Below are 19,372 nucleotides of genomic sequence, written 5' to 3' on the forward strand. Positions count from 1 at the left end.
GAGTCTTTCAGAGAGCCTCCGTAGCTGCTGTTATCTGTCCGCCATGTTCTCCCGGAAGTCCTGAGTGCTTTACTTCTAAAGTAAATAAAAATAAGGATCTTCTAAAAATTCCTATTGAGGGGGGCCCCTCTTGTAAGCAGATGTCCTCGGATCTTCCCTCCTGCCCTCCTGGTGCCTGACTCGGCGACTCCTAAGTCAGTTGCTGCTAACAGCTAACTCTCTCATCTGTCTTTTAGTGGTACTATTTATCACTTGATTAGTACTATTGCTTGAGTACTATGTGCTACTTTATATTGGTCTTCCACTTTAATCGACCATGCTCACTTTCTTTGTATATTTTATTTTTAAACTCTTGAGGAATTGGGTTTTCCTGTCATCAAGCAGGATAAAGTGCCTTCCCCGAGAAGCCACCAGATGAAGCTTTAGGGGCCTGCAGATGGCTGCTTTGGGATTAGTGCAGGGGTGGCCAAGGCAGAGGTATCTTGAGGTGAAAAATAGGGTCACCTAAATCAACTCCTGCAAGGGACTGGGAAAAAACAAGGGCAAACACAGCAAGCCTATGCCAGTCCCTGGCACACTAAAGAGGTGCAACCTGTCCAGCACCAAATGAATACAGTATTCAAGCCAAAGACTGCCATAGTCCCACCTGTCCTGCTGCAGGGTCTACCTGTGGGGGCAAAACTGCACTCATGGTCTCCCTAGTGCAGAGTCTAGTGTGCTCCCCCAGACAGGGACTGTCTTCCAACAGGATGGGTAGGTCAAGTCCTCACAAAGACAATTCCAAACCACAAAATCAGAATGTACAATTACCCAAATTGAGAGTGGAGAGCCTTACAGTACCTGGAGTCTTCAATTGGGAAAATAAAAAAGAGGTCTCACAAGGCAAAGAAAAAGGAAGTAAGGATAGAAACAGAGCTCAGGACACAAATCACTTGGAGGCTAAACACAAGCCAGTCAGAGGAACTCAGACTCCCTATCCCGAAAACTTGTCTTCAACAGCAAAAGACTCAGTGCTCCCCCAGAACCGACAAGCCAATAAAGTCCTATATCCAGGAGCACACACAGCAAGCTCACACCAGTCCCTCAAGCTCTCGACAGGTACAATCTGTCTTGTGCTCAGCTCCAGGTCATCAAACCAAAGGCCACCAGGGCCCCAACCCCATCCTGCAGGTGTCTCCCCACATGCTCAGCATTATACACCATAGTGTCCATGATCCCACTCCAGCCCCCCAACTTGTGCCATTTTGACACATCAGCAACTCATTCCACCTGCTGCAGGAATCCAGCGTATTCTCAAAACCAGGTCGTTGTCCAACAGCAAGACAGCCCAGATTCATTTTCATATGAGGGGCTCCAAGAATCTCTCCCTCTGGGATGAGTAGGAAAGCACAATTCCAACTTCATACTAGGGAAACCTTCAAAATGCCAGGGGCCTTCAACTAGGAAAGCAAATGGAAAATGTCTTGTGGGACAGAGAAATGAAGGCAGAGACAGAAGGAATAGTCAGTTACAGAACAGAAGACAGAAAGGTGGTCAGTTGCTCAGGTGGAGTCAGCAGGGGCAAGGACCTTACCGTTAGTGGCTGACACCAAAGCAAATGTTTAGGCAGGTGATCACTTGTCACCATGAAGACAGTCTGTGTTGACTGTTTCTGTGGTCTGTCCTCGTCTTGGGACCCTCAAAAAGGAGGTGCTCCATCTGGGTGCAGCCTAGGGCTCTACTGCTCTATTCAGATGGAAACCTTGAATCATCAGGTTGTGGCCAGATCACTGTGGCTGCCAGCCTGACCGTTGGATGCCAGCTTGTGCTGGACACCATCAGACAGCTCTGGCCACTGCTGGGTCTCCTCGCCTAGTCTTTACCCTCTGGTCTCTGGAGCTCTTTCTGAGTGTCTGTCTTTGTTTGGAAACTGACTGCTCTGTCCCCCCTACTCATGATAAAAATTCCAACTAGTTTCACAGGACTTTTGAAGCCCACATGACCTAAGCAATATATCACAAGCAGGTTTAAAGTAGTAGCAAAGAAATCTTTATTGTAACGGAGCCTGTGCTGCAGCAGAAGGGACTAGAACACAGGAGAGAGCCCCCATAGATGAAAACCCCTACATTCTCTTTTTTATGGTAAGTCTTGGAGGTCTGGCATTGGATTCTTCTAGCACGTATTAGTTTGGACCAGCTACATTTCAGTTATTTGATAGGTCTGTGCGGCTAATGGCTACCAAATTGGGCAGCACTCTGCCAAAAATGTACTAGTGGTGGAAGGGCATCCAGCTCTGCTGTTTGTATTATTTCTGTATTTTGTGGTGCAAACAACCACAAACATCAGCTTAAAACACACATTCACAGTTTGCATAGGTCATGAATATGAGTATGAATTACTTGGAGTCCTCTGCTCAGGGTCACACTAGGTAAAATCAAGATATCATCTGGGTCTGTCATTTCTTCTTTTTTTAGGGGGTTGGTGGTGGTACTAGAGATTGAACCCCGAGCCTCGTGTACATGAGCGGATCCCCACCAGAGCTACATGTCTTGCCCATTAGAGACAGGATCTCCATAATTACCCAGGCTGGGCTAGAACTTGTGATCCTCTTGCCTCAGCTTCCTCATTAGCTGAAATTACAGGTGTGTGCCACTGTGCAGGAGTTGAGACTTGTGATTTTGCCTGAGGCGTGAGCTCCTTTTCCAAAGCTTTCCTGTTGTTTGAAGAATACAGTTCCTCACCATTATAGGACTAAAGCCCTCATTTTCTGGTAGGTTCTCAGTGGGATACCAGACTCACTCTCTAGAGAATGCTGCCCTTAGGGTCTTGCCATACTCCTTGAACTGGCAGATTATAACCTGGTTGGTTGCTTCAAGACCAGGAGACCTCCTTCAAATCTAAAATCTCTGTGATTTCTTGTTCTTGACTTCACCTGATTAGGTCAGATTGACTATACTGAAGAGTGATCTTGATATTAGGAAAAGCTCCTGATTACATCTGCATAATCGGGGAAGTAATATCCCTCCCTGTTCACGAATCTACTCACACTCAAGGAGACAAGAGGACGTAGAGCATTAACACTGGGGGCAGGAATCCTGTCACCTATCTTCAAATTCTGCTGTCACAGAAGTTTCTTAGACTCTTGAGGGACAGTGCCTCACAGGTAGAGCCCTCTCTGTTTACAATAACGTGTCTCCAGACATGTCTCCAGATGTGTCTGTGTTCACAATTCAAGCCCAGCCTGGGTAACTTAGTGAGACACTATCAAAATAAAAAGTAAAAATGGGGCCGAGGATGTATGTAGCTCATTGGAAAAGTCCTGTGTTCAGTCCCCAGTACTGTCACACACACATACACACAGGAGACAAATAGTTGAATAATGAACAGGCCTCTACTAGACTACTGACTTTATACACAGGGAGAAGTTTTATCTTAGGAAAACCTGATTCACCTGCCCTCTCAGTATGTTTTTTTTTAAATTTTATTTAAGGAGAAAAAAGAAAAAAAAAACAGAAAAAGGGTACAAGTTATACAGAATTTCAGAAAAAAATAAACAGTAGGAAATCACTAGTTAATTACATATTGTGATCTTAGAAATAGTTGTTGAAGTTACAAAATTAAAGCATATAGAGGGGACTTTTAAACAGTGAGACTGCAAACAGTTTTGTTCAATGATCCAACAAAACTCAGTAATATGGTTATCTATCTTATATACTTAAATATATATGCAGTTATATCTTTTAGAGAACTTTCTTTTCCTTTCTTTTGTACAATGACAATTACATATTTTGGGTTTTATTACTCCCACAGTTCTTATTACTTTTTTTTTTGAAGAAAATAAAACCAAATGTGACATACCAGGACAGAGTCAGTCCAATCAAAAGGATGGACATAACACATAATGTAAAAACAAAATACAAGGTGATCAACAATGGTTACCATAATGCCCCTTATTATCTTAAAAAGAATTGCCTATATTATCAGTTATAATAAAATTGAACAAAACAGTAAAGAATAAGACCAATAAAACCAAAACATTGGAGACATTAGAGGACTTCAAAAGAAGATAATAGTCAACCAGAATGGGCGTCACAGTGAATCTTATTGTCTTCATAGTTGTTGCCTACACTTTCAAACTTGGTACTATCAAGCATAACAGCATAGAGGAAAATCAATCAAAACAAGATAGTGAGAGCAATACAGAGTTTCAAATCAAGTTAATAGGAAATCAAAGTGGGTTACTATAATATATCCTGCTATTTTTTATTTATTTTTCCCTTAATTAAAAGGATAAAAATGAAAAAGTAGATAATAAAAAGGAGATTGAGATTAAAAAAAGAGGACATAACAACAAAACAGTGCAGGTCAAAACATAGCCATTTAAGCAAAATAGTGTTTCACCACAAGGTAATCTCGTCATAATAGTAGTTACCATCGTGTCTCTTCCCTTAAAATCTTTGGGTATAACTTCGTATACTGTAGCATCAAACATATCAAGACAATGTCAAACTGTTCAAGAGAATGACAGTATTACAGAGTATTTAGAATCAACTAACAGAAAATGAACAATGGTTTCTGTATAATCTCCTTGTCTATAAAAGTTTTTTGTTTATATTATCACATATAATAAAATAAGATACAACACGTTAAAACCGATGGAGGCAAAAGAACAAAAGCTTGATGGGACTTCAAAAACAAGAGGATATTAAATCAGCACTACCTATTATGATGTCTTGTTTTCTCCAAAATGGCTGTTCCTACCATCCAACCTTCTCTGCCTCATTTCTGTTGAGCTCTTTTTCTGTCACTAGTTGTCAGTTTGTCCTCTTCATTTCACTTTCTGCTCCATTCATTGTGGCCGCTCTGCCACTGTTTCTGGAATCTTGGTATTTTTCATTTTTAGAATATCCTGCAGTAATCTCTATAGAGTTGAATTGGTGGTTGTAAATTCCCCTAGTTCCTCTTTATCCTGGAAGCACCTTGTTTTTCCATCAATTTCTAGGGACAGTTGTGCAGGACATATCAATCTTGGCTGGAGGTTATTATCTTTCAAAGCTTGAATTATTTCCCCCCATGCTCTTCGTGATTTGATGGTTTGTGCCGAGAAGTCTGCTGTAATTCTGATGGGTGTTTCCTTGTAAGTGATCTGTTTCTTGTCTTTGACGGCTTTTAATATTCTGTTCTTATATTGGATTTCTGGAATTTTGATTATTATATGTCTGGATGTAGCTCTGTTTGGGTTGTAGGTGGCTGGGGTCCTGTATGCCTCATACATTTGAGTATCTTTACCTTTTGCTAAATTAGGGAAATTCTCCTGGATTATTTCTGTGAATAGCTTTTGTAGTTCATTTGTTTGAGTCCCTACTTCTTCTTTTATGTTCTTAATTCTTGAGCCATAGATCCTCTTATCATCTTCTAGTCTTTGTATTATTGCTGTTTGTTTTCTTGTTATTTTTAAGAAGTTTTCCATCTCATGCTCCCACCTTACAAATCTGTCCTCCAGTTCTGATAATCTATCCTTAGTTTCTTTCAAGCTGTTATGCCAGCTTTCAATAGTGTTTTTAGTTTCCTGGTAATCTCTTTGAACCTGCTTCACGTATTCTATGTTTTCTCTATTTTCTCCATCAAACAATTCTCCCCTTTTTTTCTGTTCTTCCATTCCACCATCTGTTTTTTTTGGGGGGGGCAGTGCTTAGCATTTCTCTAACTATTCTGCTTATTTCTTGCTTTATTTCATTAAATACTTCATTTTTGAACTTGTCTATGAGGCTATGGAGATACCGCTTTATGTCTATAGGTGCTGTGTCTGATACTGCATGTTTTCTGTCTTCATTCTCTTTTTCATTTCCCTTTCCTGGATCAGTGTTCTCAGGATTGGGGACTGAGGACCCTTTCTTGTTGCTCCCTTTTCCCATACTTTTTGTTCCTTCCATACAAGCATATGTAGGAGGCCCAGTTTTTTTTTTTTTTTCCTCTTTGTCTGTTACAATTTGTTTGAATCCGCCAGCTAGGTGTTCCTGCCCACTGCAGTGTACTAGGGAGACACAGACCTGGGCAGCCTCTGTTGGGCCTGCCCCTCCAGGTCAACCTACTGAATGCTTCACTGCTAGGGTGCACCGCCAGGCGCAGGGACCTGATTTGGGCTAGCCTACTGGATCTTAGTCCGTGACATCACCAGGCCAAGCGCTCCCCACCAATCCCACTTGAGAGGGGAATATGCGACTAAAGTCACTACAGGGCCCTGTTCCGGCTAGTCTGCCCATTCCCAGAATGTCCTCTGTTGGAGCCGTCTAGTCTATGAAAGGGTCCCCATTTCTCTCACTCACTGCAGGTCGATGCAGGGCTCCCTGCCAGTCCCGCTCTCAATGCCATTTGGTTCGCTGATTGCAGCTCTCAGAGCTTTCGCGCATCTCTCTACCTGCCGTGTGGATTGGGACACAGTATCGGTAGCAGGAAATTCAAATTGCGGCTTCCAATGGTGTGGGATCCAGCTTCTGTACTGAGATTTTTTCTGTTCCTGTTATAGCATCAGAATTGCATTTCCAGTTGGTTTCTCTCAGCTTAGTTCGTTCCTGGGCCAGCAGGGTACATCTCCCCTCGCGTAGGACTCCTCACACGGCACCGTTCCTGGATTCTAAACTGGTAATCTCAGAGAGCCTCCATGGCTGCTGTTATTTGTCCATCATGTTCTTCTGGAAGTCCCCTCTCAGTATGTTTTATTCCACAAGTAATTGCGGCTCACCTAGTGTGCCCAAATGTGAGGAAAAATGAACAAATACTAGAATGAACCAGGTATGCTTTCTGTCTTTAAGGAGCTTATCATTTTGTAAAAAAGATGAAGCAATCTCAGAAAGCACAAGGCAATGTGAAAAAAGAAAGCAAAGCAAAGCAAACTGAGCTAAGCACTACAGACAACATAGGTGAGATGCTCTGGACAGAGGAAAGAGCGGGCTCGGGGTTTGAGGAGGTGTGCACTCACGGGAGGAGGCCAGGGGTCACAGAATGAACAGGACACCAGAGGCAGAGGCACGGCAGAGGCACTGAGAGATGACAGAGCAAACAGCAGAGAGATTTCCTTCCCAGGCAAAGGGTGTTGACTGCGTTCAGAAGTGGTTGGTCCAGTCTGGCTGGAATGTGGCATGTGAGGAGTGAGATAAGTCTGGACCAGTTTTCATATTAAAGTTGTTCACTGAGGAACAGTGGACAGACCTTAGCAGTCGGGATGATGGTAAGAGAGAAAAACACATCCTCATTCCCAGTCTTAAAATAGATCCTGTTGCCCATGCAAATGAAAAGGCATTTTAATGTTCGGTGTTGCAACTGTTATTAGCCAGTTATAGATCATGTGTGCAGCTTACTCAAGACTCTGAGTTCAATCTAAAGCACCAAATGACAGTGTTTGTCCCGAACAGCCCTGTCCCTTCCATCATCATCTTTTGCGCCAGCATCACCAATTCTCACCCCACTCCCTGTGTTCTGGCTTCACATGCATAAATTCTTCATCTTCAAATAGCTTGCTCTTGTCCACCCTAGTAGTCTCAGCATGGTCAGAGCAAAACCTTTGTAAGCACACAATGAATTCTTTTAAATGGGTAAATGGTTTTAGGTTGTCATCACTTCTTGCTTGTCAAGGGATGTCTTTTCAGCCACTCTTATTTCACCTTTTCTCCATATCGCTAAAATTTTAATCCATTAAAATTTGACTCTCAATTACCAATAAATTCCTGAGGAAAAAAGCCCCAACATCTGAGAATGATCTGACACAGATAAATCATATGGTTCTCCTATAGAACCTCCTATAGAACCTCCTATAGAACCTCCAGGATCCCAGGGTGATCGGAGACAAGTGGCAGCAATTAATTGCCAGAGGCAAGCAGGTTGATTACTTTGACGGATAGTAAAGTCAGCAGTTAATCAGAATAGCCTGACCCACAATGCTGGCTAGTTGATTACACTGTTCCTACAAGTTAAATATGTGTACAATCTACTAAGTCTTCCATTCTATGTGCAACTGCAGGAATTTTAGGTCAAGTGAACAGAAATCTAGACTGAATCATAAAAAGGAAAGCCATAGCCCTTCATTTGACTACTGGATTTGACCCAGATTACAGACCCAGAACCCACTGGAGCAGAGGCCAGGTCCACGTAGGAAAGGACTCTGGACTTGTCAACCTTTTAAAGACGTTCAAACCAGGAAAATTCATGAAGAAGGTAGGAAAGGTTTAATGGTGGGATGCCTCTTTCCTTTCATTTTCCGATTGGCTGCAAATCTAAGAATGAGGAGAACTGACTCTGTTGCTGGTTCTATCTTATTCGGTGTCTGTGTTATTCAATCTTATCGCATTTCTAGGTCATGCCGTGGCTCAGTCACCTTCCATGGATGCCTTCTGGACTTGGGAACCTGCAAAACAAAGGCTGGTCAGTACTGGATAAAAGAGAGGCCTGTGAAAGGTGGCACTCAGTGGTATATAATTAAAGGCTGCTTGGAGGACACATCAGAGTGTTTAAGAGAACACAAATAGTCATGAGACTTGCTATACTTAACCGCCGCCTTCAACCTCTGTGCAATGTCTGAAGAAATGGCCCAGACTCAAGTAGGTCAGTGTCAGAGCATGGCCTGTTTTCACAAGATGGCAGCCACGGACAACTAGCCCACTTCAGACTTTTGCAAGTCATGGAGCTTACAACCTGAAGTAGACGTGGCATTCAAAGTGCCCAACTGCTCTCCATCTGCCTCCAACACCATCTGTCTCCTCTCTTCCCTCTACTTAATTCCATTTCCTGCCACAGGCAATCTCAAGGTTACAAAGAAGTAAAAAGACATCCCCAAGTCAAACTAAGCACATTGGTTCTAGTTAGTTTCTCTATATATTTCCATATTGCAAATGTATTTATGCATGAATTGGATCACAAGGTGCCAAATGACCTGCAAGAGATCATTCAGTTCCCAAAACAAATTGCCTTCTTCCTGTGGAGCAATTTATGGTATGGGAGAAACTGATGTAACAAATACCATAGGGAATAAAATAAGCCGTGAGTCAATAAACCAGGCAGGTGACAACTACGTGCTCAAATGGCAAAAAGACAAGATGAGGGTTGGCATTCATTCTTCCACTGGCACCAGAATTTGTTCAAATCCTGCCTGTCCTTGCCTTAACCATCCCTGTGTGCTGTTTAATATTGGTAGAGTAAGCAATTCTAGTTAAACAGGAGAACAGGCTCTCATCCATAAAGAGTTTAAAAGAGATGTGAATGTATTTTAAATTACATTTCACATTTTTTGATATATTATGTACTCTATTATTCCAATTCAGTGCCCTAGTTTTGCAACCTAAAGACTATTGATTTAAATTTAAAAAAAGAAAAACAGGAAAGACTGTTGTCTGTTAGGATAACACAGTCCAGAAATTATATTGCTACTTCTTCTCCAACCATCCTCAAGAAGATTTATAGTATTTTGCTAGGGTGACTATGCTATGGGGGAAAGGAAATAATCTGACTTTTCAGGAACACTGGCACTGACTGACAATTCAAAGGACACAAAATGTCACTTGGGCCCACCAGAGTAGGTGCTTACGGAGGTCAGGTGACCAATGCAGTTTTAGCTCTGGTCCATTTTTCAGTGAGCCCAGTGGGCCCTGGAGCCTGTCCTGCAGTTATTTCTGCAGTTTAGGGTTGTATAATTGGAAAAGACCTGCTCAACAGCTGCATAATTCACTTCAGTCCCCCGACCTGTGGACAAGGGTTATTATGATGAGAAAGAGTCCAGTGGAAGACACTGGAACTGCTTCCACCTAGAAAAATAATAAACTCAAAATAATACCACATCTCTGGAGGGATTTTCAAGATTAGTGTCACTATCAAGGACATGAAAGGTAGAGGGGTGATTTCCACTGCCTCACCATTCAGCTCGTCCATTTGGTCTGTGTGGAAGACAAGATACAGTTTGGACAGGGACACAGATTTCATAGGTTTAACCATGTGGTGACTCCAACTGCAGTGGCTGCACCAGATATGGTTTCACAGCTAGAGCCAATCAACACATTCCCCAGGAGCAGGCATGCAGCTGTTGGTCTGGCAAATGCTTTTTGTGCATATTTATCAATACAGCCTCCAGGGGCAGTTTGTTTTCAGCTGACATGATCAGACATACACCTTTATGGTCTTATCTCAGGTTATATCAAGTCTCCAGCCTGTCATCATTTCATTCATATTTTTTTTTTTTTAACACAAAGTTTTGCTGTATAGTTGAAGTCGGCATTGAACTCACTATGTAGCTAAGATTGGCCTTGAACATGCAGTGGTCTTTCTGCCTCAGCCTCCCAAAGTGTGTGGACACAGGTGTGTGCCACCATGCTTGGCTCTGTTCATAAGGATCTTGGTTGCCTTTCCCCTCCAATAAAATGTCACAGTAATCTACTCCATTGACAGCATGATACTGACTGGACCTAGAGAGCAAGAAGTGGCAACAACTTCAACGGTAAGGTCCATACAAGCCAGGGATTAGAAAACAAACCCAACAAAATTCAGAGGGCCTTGTGTCTCAGCAGACACCTCCGAGGCTGGTGGAAGGGGGCATGCAGAGTTAGCGCCCCCTGGAGCTGAAGGACAAGCTGCTGCTGCTGCACCAGGCCCTCCTACAACTGAAACAGACACACCACCTAGCAAGCCTCTGGGTTTTGGAGGCTCCTCTTCATTCGGATGCATTGCTCCAGCCCCTTAGCCAAGAGCCTGAGAAGCTGATACCTCTGAGTGTGCTCAGAAGAAAACCAGGCTCTGCATCCGTGGAGGCTGCCAGTCAAGCTGCTGTGACTCGTGGACCACACAGTCCTGCAGATCTGTGGTGCTCGCTGGCAGTGACAGAAGTTGGAGTCCTGGGCAGAGCCCTCTAGGTGCACTGCAGTAAGCCTTCACGATTTTGGAGCAAAGCCTACATCCTCTGTGGATAACTAGTGCTCTTTAGAGAAACAACTCCTGGTTTGCCACTGGGCCTTACAGAAGGTAAACACTCAACCATAGGCCACCAAGTTAATGTGACACCTGAACTGCCCTTGTGGGGGGGGGGTGATCTGATGCACCCAGCCACAAATCTGGGCACGCAGGGCAGCACTCGACCATCGAGGGGACATGGGGGAGACTGGGCCTGAGCCGATGCTCAGAGCACAGCTAAGTCCTGCGAAGAGGCTCAAAACCTTGTAGTGCTATTCTTCCCGCATTCCTTCTCCTAGCAGTACCAAAGACTTCAGAGGTGCTCCCTATGATCCACTGAAGGAAAATGGGTCTGGTGTGCAGCTGTTTCTGCAGGATATGTGGGCACAGCCAGCAAGCGGGAGGCTGTAGACTGCAGCTCTCTCGGGTGGAAACCCCTCCCAGCGGTGAGGGCAGAGCCTCCCAGCAGCAGAACTTCAGTCAGTCTGTCACAGGCTGGTGACAAGGAAGTCTCAGGAAAGAGTGTGAACAGACCTCTCCAAATGGGTGAAAACATGAAGATGTTTGCATCCCATGGCAACACTCACATGGGTGACCTTGGCCAAGCAGCGCCTTAACAATCAGGCGGAAAGGAAGTATTGTGTGGGTTGCAGTCCACCTCCTCCCTCACCTTGTTTTAAGCTCAGCTCTCAGGTAGTTTGTTTTGCAGCAGGACTTTTACTCACTCGTCTTCACTGTACTTTATTGTGCCTCTCACCTTCTCTTCTATGGCCCCCCAATTTCATATCCTACATCACCCCTCTTCCTGTAGCCACCTGTTTTCCCAGCAATAGGGAAAACCTAATTCTACCTAGTAATGTATAACTTGTTTGGGACAGTTCCAGTTTACGCCTATCTCCCCTATATATGTATACACACAGAGACCTTGAGTCCAATGCTGGGACTGAACAGGGGCCCCTCGCCATGCAGCCCACTACACATAAGTCCCTCCAGTTATTAATAGGGCCTTCTTTCAGAGTTTCCCTTCCTTTCTCCCTGTCTCTTTCTCTGGGGATCAAGCTCATGTGAGGCAAACACTGTACTCATGTGCTATATTTCTACAACTGAAACTGTCCAATGTTAGTCAATAAATCATGTGGCTATCCTGTGTTTAATTACCCTGTCATCATTTGTGTAGGTCACTTGGAAGCATCATGCTTTTCCTATCAATACATACCTACCATGTGTTGCACTTTGCACGATGCGCTGCCTGGCTCTCTCTGTACTCCCCAGTGCTCCGGGAAATGCAGGCTGTTCAGCCACCTCCCCTGGAGGGCTGGGTAGGTTTGAGGACAGATGAGAATGTGGACTGGACCTTGGGAAAGGCTATTTTCACATTGCTTTGCAATGGAATCAGTACACAGGCAGCACAAAAGATACACACAGGACCAACAAGGCTGTTGGGGTTACAACTCTGCAGTGGAGCATACGCTATGCACATGCAAGGCCCTGGATTTGGTTCCCAGCAAAACAAAATAAAACAAAAAATATGTCAATGTTGAGAGCGTGTGGTATTAGGATGGGTGTGACTTCTGCAGTCTTCCCTTTGTCTGGCAGAGGCTCGCTTCAGAGTGTTTCTCACTGTGCAGCCTGGGGAAGCCAACAGGAGAGCCGAGCCCCAGATGTTCAGCTTTTAAACTGATGGGTGGAGCAGCTACCTCAGCCCACACTCAGGGTGTGGGAGTCTCCTTTCTCAGCACACTGTCAATACATAGCGCAGTTACTACTGTGATATTTTTCTTTCATTGGCACGTGATCTACTTAAGAAATCAGTGCAGTTGTTCAGGAGCACCCAGAAAAGCATTCAGGGACTCTGAATGGAAGAATTTAGAAGCACTGTATCCCCACATAAAAACCACTGAAAATTTTAGCTTTACCTGGGTGATAAAAACAATGAAAATGAAGTGCTAAACGCCTAAGTGATTTCTAGAGTGTTTTTCTAACTCAACTATTAATCTCAACCATTAAGTGTTTATTACAACTCAGGTCTTCATTTTTAAAAGACACCCCCCAAATGTGTTGGCATGTGATCTGCCAATGTAAAACATTCTCAGAACATAAACTGGTATTAAATTTGTAACAAATTTTATAAGAAAAGGTTATGATTCGCATATATTTGGAACATATGTCAGAACAAAACAAAACAACAAGAATACATATAAATATTGACGTCATTGACTGAACTGTGAACAAGAGGAAGGAACTTGCGAAGGATTCGAATCCACCTTCTTCTGAAAGCATTAACTATTCCTAGATTGTCTCTCAGGTATTTAACCAGCCTCCTCAATCTTTCCAGAGGTTATATACGCTTCATCTCAAGAAAAGAACACAAACCCATTTTTACTCATTTAAAACAAACAAAAATAATAAAATAGGAGATCAGAGTAAGGTCACATCCTTGAAGCAGCTTTGCAATACACAGAGCATGGTATTGGCTTCAAAACATAAAGATTCTTCCACTTGGGTGATTTAGATACAGAGAGAGGTCCCAGTCTTGCTCTATAGAAACTTGCAAGCTATATTCATTCTGGTACATGAACTTAATTGTACTTCACATAGTTTTATATTTCGGATGACACTAAAACAGCAAAAAAATCAACTGGTAGAGAGCTGTTAATAAAAGAAACTTTAAAACAGTAATCATCCTGATAAACTGAAAATCAATCCTGGATTAAAACAACACATTTCTGATTACATAAATAAATTCTATTCTTTACCAAATATTTCCACTGTCGGAAGAACCTGATTAAAATTGGGAAATACATAAAATGAGAACAGGAAGTAAACACAATGGTCTCTGGTTGTCTCAGAAGGTGTCCTGGTCCGAACCCAGCTGCGGAGCCGTCCCTGGGTCCTCAGCGGAGCGTGACCAGTTCTTCTGACGAGGTAGGGTGAATGGCGACGGTGTTATCGAAGTCGGCCTTTGTTGCTCCCATTTTCACCGCAACGGCAAAACCCTGCAGCATCTCATCACAGCCAATGCCCTGCATGTGGATCCCAACCACCTGGGGGACGGAGAAAGGAGGAAAATGAAGCCTGCTAGCTCCCCCTCGACCGGCTTTCCTTCTGTCCCACATGGCCTGCCATGCCACCTCCCTGTACGAGGTAACCTGTCTGCCGGGCCTTCCTCCCCACTTTCAAGAGCTGATGACCATCTGCCTTTCAGTCAGCAATACGATGTCTTCCTGAGCAAGTTAACGTCTGCCACATGACTGGTTCTCTGTCATGGCTCTATCCCAGCTGCAATGCAGTTTTTTCTGAGGGAATGGACAGTTATATAGCCCATCTTGCCCAGAAGACTATAGGGGCCCCCACCTGCTTCTGCTCCCCACTCTTCTAACCACAGCCGAGCACAGGAATCAGCCTTTCAAAGGTTCCCAAATCCATTTGTGCTGGTTGGCTACATGAACACTTTAACATTTGCTTTACTCAGACTGTCTAGTGAGATTTCTTTCTGTATTACAAACTATTAGTAAATGACCACCTTCAGCAAATAGTTTTAGGTAAAAAGCCCACTAAAAAGCAAAGTTAATTACAAAATTAAGCCACAAATTTACAAAAAAAGAAATTGAGAATATGCTTAACACTAATGAACTGTACATTTTTAAATGATTAAGAAAAAGGCCAGTTTCATCTGGAATAATAATGGAATTCCTCACTGCTCTGGTCCCTTACATAGAAGATTAACTTGAAATAAGCTAGTGTTAACTAATCAGCTATGTTCCTATTATTCTGTCTCCATTCCTGTCCAGCAAGAAATGTAACTTTGAAGTAAGCAGTCTGGCTGGGGCTTTAGCTCAGCAGCATACGCACCTGCTTGGCAAGCCCAAGGTCATGAGTTTGATTCCCGGTACCAAAAACAAAAACAAAAACAAAAACTGACCAATCTGCTTTTGTTTTGTTTCTGCTTTCTTCAGCTTTTTTGTCTCTACAATTCAATTAGCAAAAACAGGCCAACATACTGTACCAGCACAGAAATTAAACCCATTTATAAATTACAAAATAAATTCCATTTAGTTGCAAATCAAAACCACACAAAGTCACAGTAAAACGACAATGAACAAGTGTTGGTGAGGGAGGAGAGGAAATAGAAACCTCACACTTTGCTGAGCGGAATGGAAAATGGTGTAGACACCAGAAACAGGATCATTAAACAGTTAAACCAAAGCAGAAATTATCTTAGGAAAAAAATGGCTGAATAAAGTTCACTGTTCTGTTTCATTACATTTAATTTTATGTCCTCTTAAAACTCTTTACATTTACCAATATTTCTGCATTTCCTATCTATTCTGGTCTAGTGTTCAATGATGCTAAGCTTTGAGTGGTCTTTTTTGTTTGTTTTTTTGTTTTTATCAGTACCAGGGATCAAACTCACGGCTGCCTGCTTGCAAGGCAGGCGCTTATGCTGCTGAGCTAAATCCCCAGCCCCCTTTTGAGTGGTCTTTTATCCTTCTCCTTACACGTTTTTTTGGTACTAGGGATCGAACTCATGACCTGAGCTAAATCCCTGTCCTTAATTGTTTTTTTGAGACAGTGTTTCACCATGCAGTTCAAACTGGCCTTGAACTCACCAGGCTGGCTTCCAACTCAAAGGGATCCTTTTGCCTCAGCCTCCCATGTGCTAGGATTACAGGCATGCATCAGCTTACCCAGTCTATTTCTCTCACTTTTTAAATGGAGTGGGACTTTCTAAATGAGATATAAGAAGCCTCTGTCCTCTCTCCCATGATATGACCAAAAGATAAGGTGAAAGCTTAAATTTAAAAAATTTTACTATAGTAAAAGACATATTATCATTAATCCCTATCAAAGTAGTGCTTTCAGGCTGGGTGCGCTGGCACTTACCTATAATCCCAGCACTCAAGAGGCTGAGGCATGAGGATCACTGGGAGTGCCAGGCCAGTTTGGGCTACATAGTAAGTTCAAGGCCAGTCTGAACGACAAAGCAAGACCATCTCTAGCCCAAAAAAACCTTTTCACTCTTCCCTTTAATTCTGCACACAGAATCTAGAACACTATAGGCACAGTAAAGCACGAAATGATGTGTCAAACAATGAAAGTTGCAATAGAAAAGTGGTCCTGTCAACACGTTTATCCCACGGTCTTGCCATTTTCTAAAGCAGTTCTGGAAGGCCTCTCCGTTCTCTCCACTGGTGCAACCACAGCTGCCTCCATGTCCTGAACTGATTCAAGAATGTCGCATGGTCCTGTTGACTTTGGGGAACAGCCAGAGGGTGCATGGAGACAAAGCCCGTGAACAAGGTGGGTGAGGACAGAAATGTCTTAATGTGACAGCGTACACTGTAAACTGCTTCGGAAACCGGCACAATGGGATGAGTGTGCTTGAAGCCAGGGGAGCATTCTGAGGGGGATTAATGGCAAGGCGTATTTTATTACAACAGATTTTTAAAATTTAGACATTTATCATATTTGTAAAATTGCACTAGATAAAAGCGGGACTGCTCAGTGACCCAGAGGACTCAGCTACCTGGATCCTCTGCACCCTCCTGCCCCCAAACCAAGATACCAACATCCTTCTCGACTTAGCAAAGCGCTGTTGAGCCGACTGGATTTTTCTATACCTTTTCCTCCTTGTTGGCACAAATCATTTTCATCACACATTTTGTTTTCCTTGTGGTCACTGCATGGTACATTGGGGTGAAGGCGGTTGAATAGATCTTCACGTTGTCTTTTCCATATTTATGAATGGCCTCATCTACAATGAACATTGAAAAAAGCATTTATCAAAACTAAACAATCAACTGAGAGATGTTTGGAAATACATAACCTGAACCAATCATAAGGAAGTACCAAACAAACCAAAATAAACAGCATTCTAAAATATAGATGTCAGCGTCAGTTGAGACCAAAAAAAGGCTAAAACATTTTGTCTGTGTTTTAAGGGAGACCAGAGGTAGAAAAATGACATACTATCTATTATCCTAGAGTGAATTCTAGACTTAGGGAAAAAATATTGAAAATGACATAAATGAGATAATTGGTAAAATTTGCATAAGGTCTAGACTTGAAAACTGTACTGAGCCTGTTCTTTAAAAATACATAGCTGGGCACAATGATGCAAACCTGTAATCCCAGCACTCAGAAGGCTGAGGCGAGAGGATCACAAATTCAAGTCTAGCCTGGATTAAACAGTGAGTTCAAAGCCAGCTCCAGATACAATTAAGCCAAAACATTAAGGATATACATGAGTCTTTTGTACTCTTTCTGTAACTTTAAGTGTGATTGTAGTTCAAAAAATAAAAGCTAAAAAACAAAATAAATAGAATGTGTAGGGAAAAGAAATTGTACTCTCAAGGATGAGCAGCTTTGTAGTAAACCAAAACTATGATTAGAGATTCACCAAAAAGAAATGGGTGAGACACGGTGACACACAGCTACCCTCCAAACCCTGCCAGAGGCTGAGGCAGAAGGATCACTGTGACTTCAAGGCCAGCCAGGGCTACACAGTGGTTTCAGGGCCAGCCTGGATTACATAATAACATCCTGTCTTAAAACACAAACAAGAAAGAAAGGAGAGACAGGGAGGGAGGCAGACAGACAGACAAAAGGAGAAGCCAGGCATGGTGGTATACACTAGTAGTCTCAGCACTTAAGAGGCTGATCCTCCTCGGAGTTCGAGCCTGCCTGTGCAGCACACAAAGATACTGTCTAAAACGAATAAGTAAAAATGAAAAGCATAACTCAAGAGATTGAGACGGATTTACCTGGTTGACAGAGACCTAGCTCACAGAAAGAAATCACAAACGCCCTTCACCTTTAAGTACCTACCTTCCGTGAGCCCCACTGTCCCAATAGGAGGGTGACTGAAGACCACAGTGGGGATGTTGTCATAGTCCAACTTGGAATCTTCTTTGCATTCGAAAAGTCTATGGGCAAGTTTTCGGCCAGCAGCTATTGCAACTGAAGAGATATTTTAAAGTTAGTGTTGATCTTACTGTTCACTCTAACAGCAAAACTATTCTACCATCCTTTAGATACCTGGCATAACACACTGGCTCTACGTTTTATGCCATATCTCATGATAACAGCTAGTGTAACATAATGAAACTGTATCAATGCCCTAGCAAGCCACTCAAAACTACTGGCTTAAGCGAATTCTGTATAGTCTATTATGAAAACAAAACAAAAAACATACTTTAAGTTCCCAATTGCCTGGCAGCCTATTAATATCAGTTTTCTGCTATGATATTTATGGAGCTAGGTATAGTAGTTTTGTACATTTTCAGTTCATAATACACTCATTTCATTATATGTTAAGATTTTTTAACTTGGGCTGGGGATGTGGCTCGGGGGTAGAGTTCTTGCCTTATATTTACAAAGCCCTGCGTTCAATTCCTACCACAAAAATAGGGAAAAAAAGATTTTTTTAACTTAAAAATTTACTCTCCTTAACTGTTTTTACTCCTAATGGTCCTTTTAAAAAAGGGTCTGAACTCAACAAAGAGCTACTTATTAATTTTAAATTGACAGTTTTCTGCTGAAATAACTAAAGGATACATAAGAAATGCTAAATTCCTGATATACTTTTCAATGTTTAGATTATGCTATGACATTTTTGAAACTTAGCTTGCTGTTTTATTTTTGATAAAACTACTTCCTGATGAAGGATATAAAATTCTAGTTGGGGAGGGAAGTAGCGCAGGGGTAGAGAACTTGTCTAATGTGTGCTATGCTCTGAATTCAGTCCCTAACAGAAGAAAAATTATTTTAGCTAAAAAAAAAAAAAAAAAAAATCCAAGAGATCTACTGCACTATATACTATTTTTCTTCCATTCATAAAACTTTTGTTCCACTTACATCACTTACATGAACTTAATACATGTATTCTTAACAATTATGCTTTGATGGTTGATGAGAACTGAAGACATTAAAACCTAGCTAGTCATCATCTCAACTAAGTTCCCTTTTTTGTTTTTTGGCTTTTTAAGACAGGGTTTCACTATATAGTTCAGGCTGGCTATCAATAAAGTTGAAGGCAGAGTAGATGCTGTTGATGAGTTTTACAACAACTATATGTTACTCGAAACACAAAACATTGGCCAATTACTGTTTTACTTGCTCCTAAGCATATGTAGCATAAATAGTTTGACAGTTTACAAAGAAAATAACAAGTGAAAAACATGGAGAAATTTTCTTACAGGATTGGGACTGAATTTATAAAACATCATTTACAGAAGAGAAAAAATGAAATGTTCTGCGCAGAGAACTATGTGAAACAATTATGGCGCCCACTGGTGAGCTGACAGGTGAACGGACAGGCTCAGCATCACAAAGACCTACTATGACTATAGGAAAACCAACAAGATGCAGAGAGTGCCCTACAAGAAAGGACAGAGAAACAAAACATAAGTGCTATCTGTATAAGCGATACTTGTGCACAGAATATTCAATTTTCTTGTGAGAT

The 19,372-nt window shown here is 42.2% G+C and overlaps 1 protein-coding gene and 1 long non-coding RNA gene across 2 annotated transcripts in view; one reads left to right on the plus strand and one right to left on the minus strand.

Moving 5' to 3' along the window:
- Positions 1-6,277: 6,277 nt before the first annotated feature.
- Positions 6,278-12,062, plus strand: LOC106028713 (uncharacterized). Its single transcript, XR_001202338.2, has 2 exons — positions 6,278-8,190; positions 8,330-12,062. It is a non-coding gene; the product is annotated as an uncharacterized LOC106028713 (long non-coding RNA).
- A 953-nt stretch (positions 12,063-13,015) lies between these two features.
- The window catches only part of Gsr (glutathione-disulfide reductase), a 28,347-nt gene continuing 21,990 nt past the window's right edge, over positions 13,016-19,372 (minus strand). The window contains exons 11-13 of the mRNA XM_003474729.4: positions 17,737-17,868; positions 16,530-16,663; positions 13,016-13,952 (exon numbers count right to left, since the gene is read on the minus strand). Of these exons, the coding sequence (XP_003474777.3) occupies positions 13,803-13,952; positions 16,530-16,663; positions 17,737-17,868 (416 nt within the window). The 3' untranslated portion in view covers positions 13,016-13,802. The remainder of the gene's footprint in view (positions 13,953-16,529; positions 16,664-17,736; positions 17,869-19,372) is intronic.

Source organism: Cavia porcellus, unplaced genomic scaffold, assembly GCF_034190915.1.
Source record: "Cavia porcellus strain 051 isolate PalLab524CR breed Dunkin Hartley unplaced genomic scaffold, mCavPor4.1 scaffold_29, whole genome shotgun sequence".
NCBI lineage: Eukaryota > Metazoa > Chordata > Mammalia > Rodentia > Caviidae > Cavia > Cavia porcellus.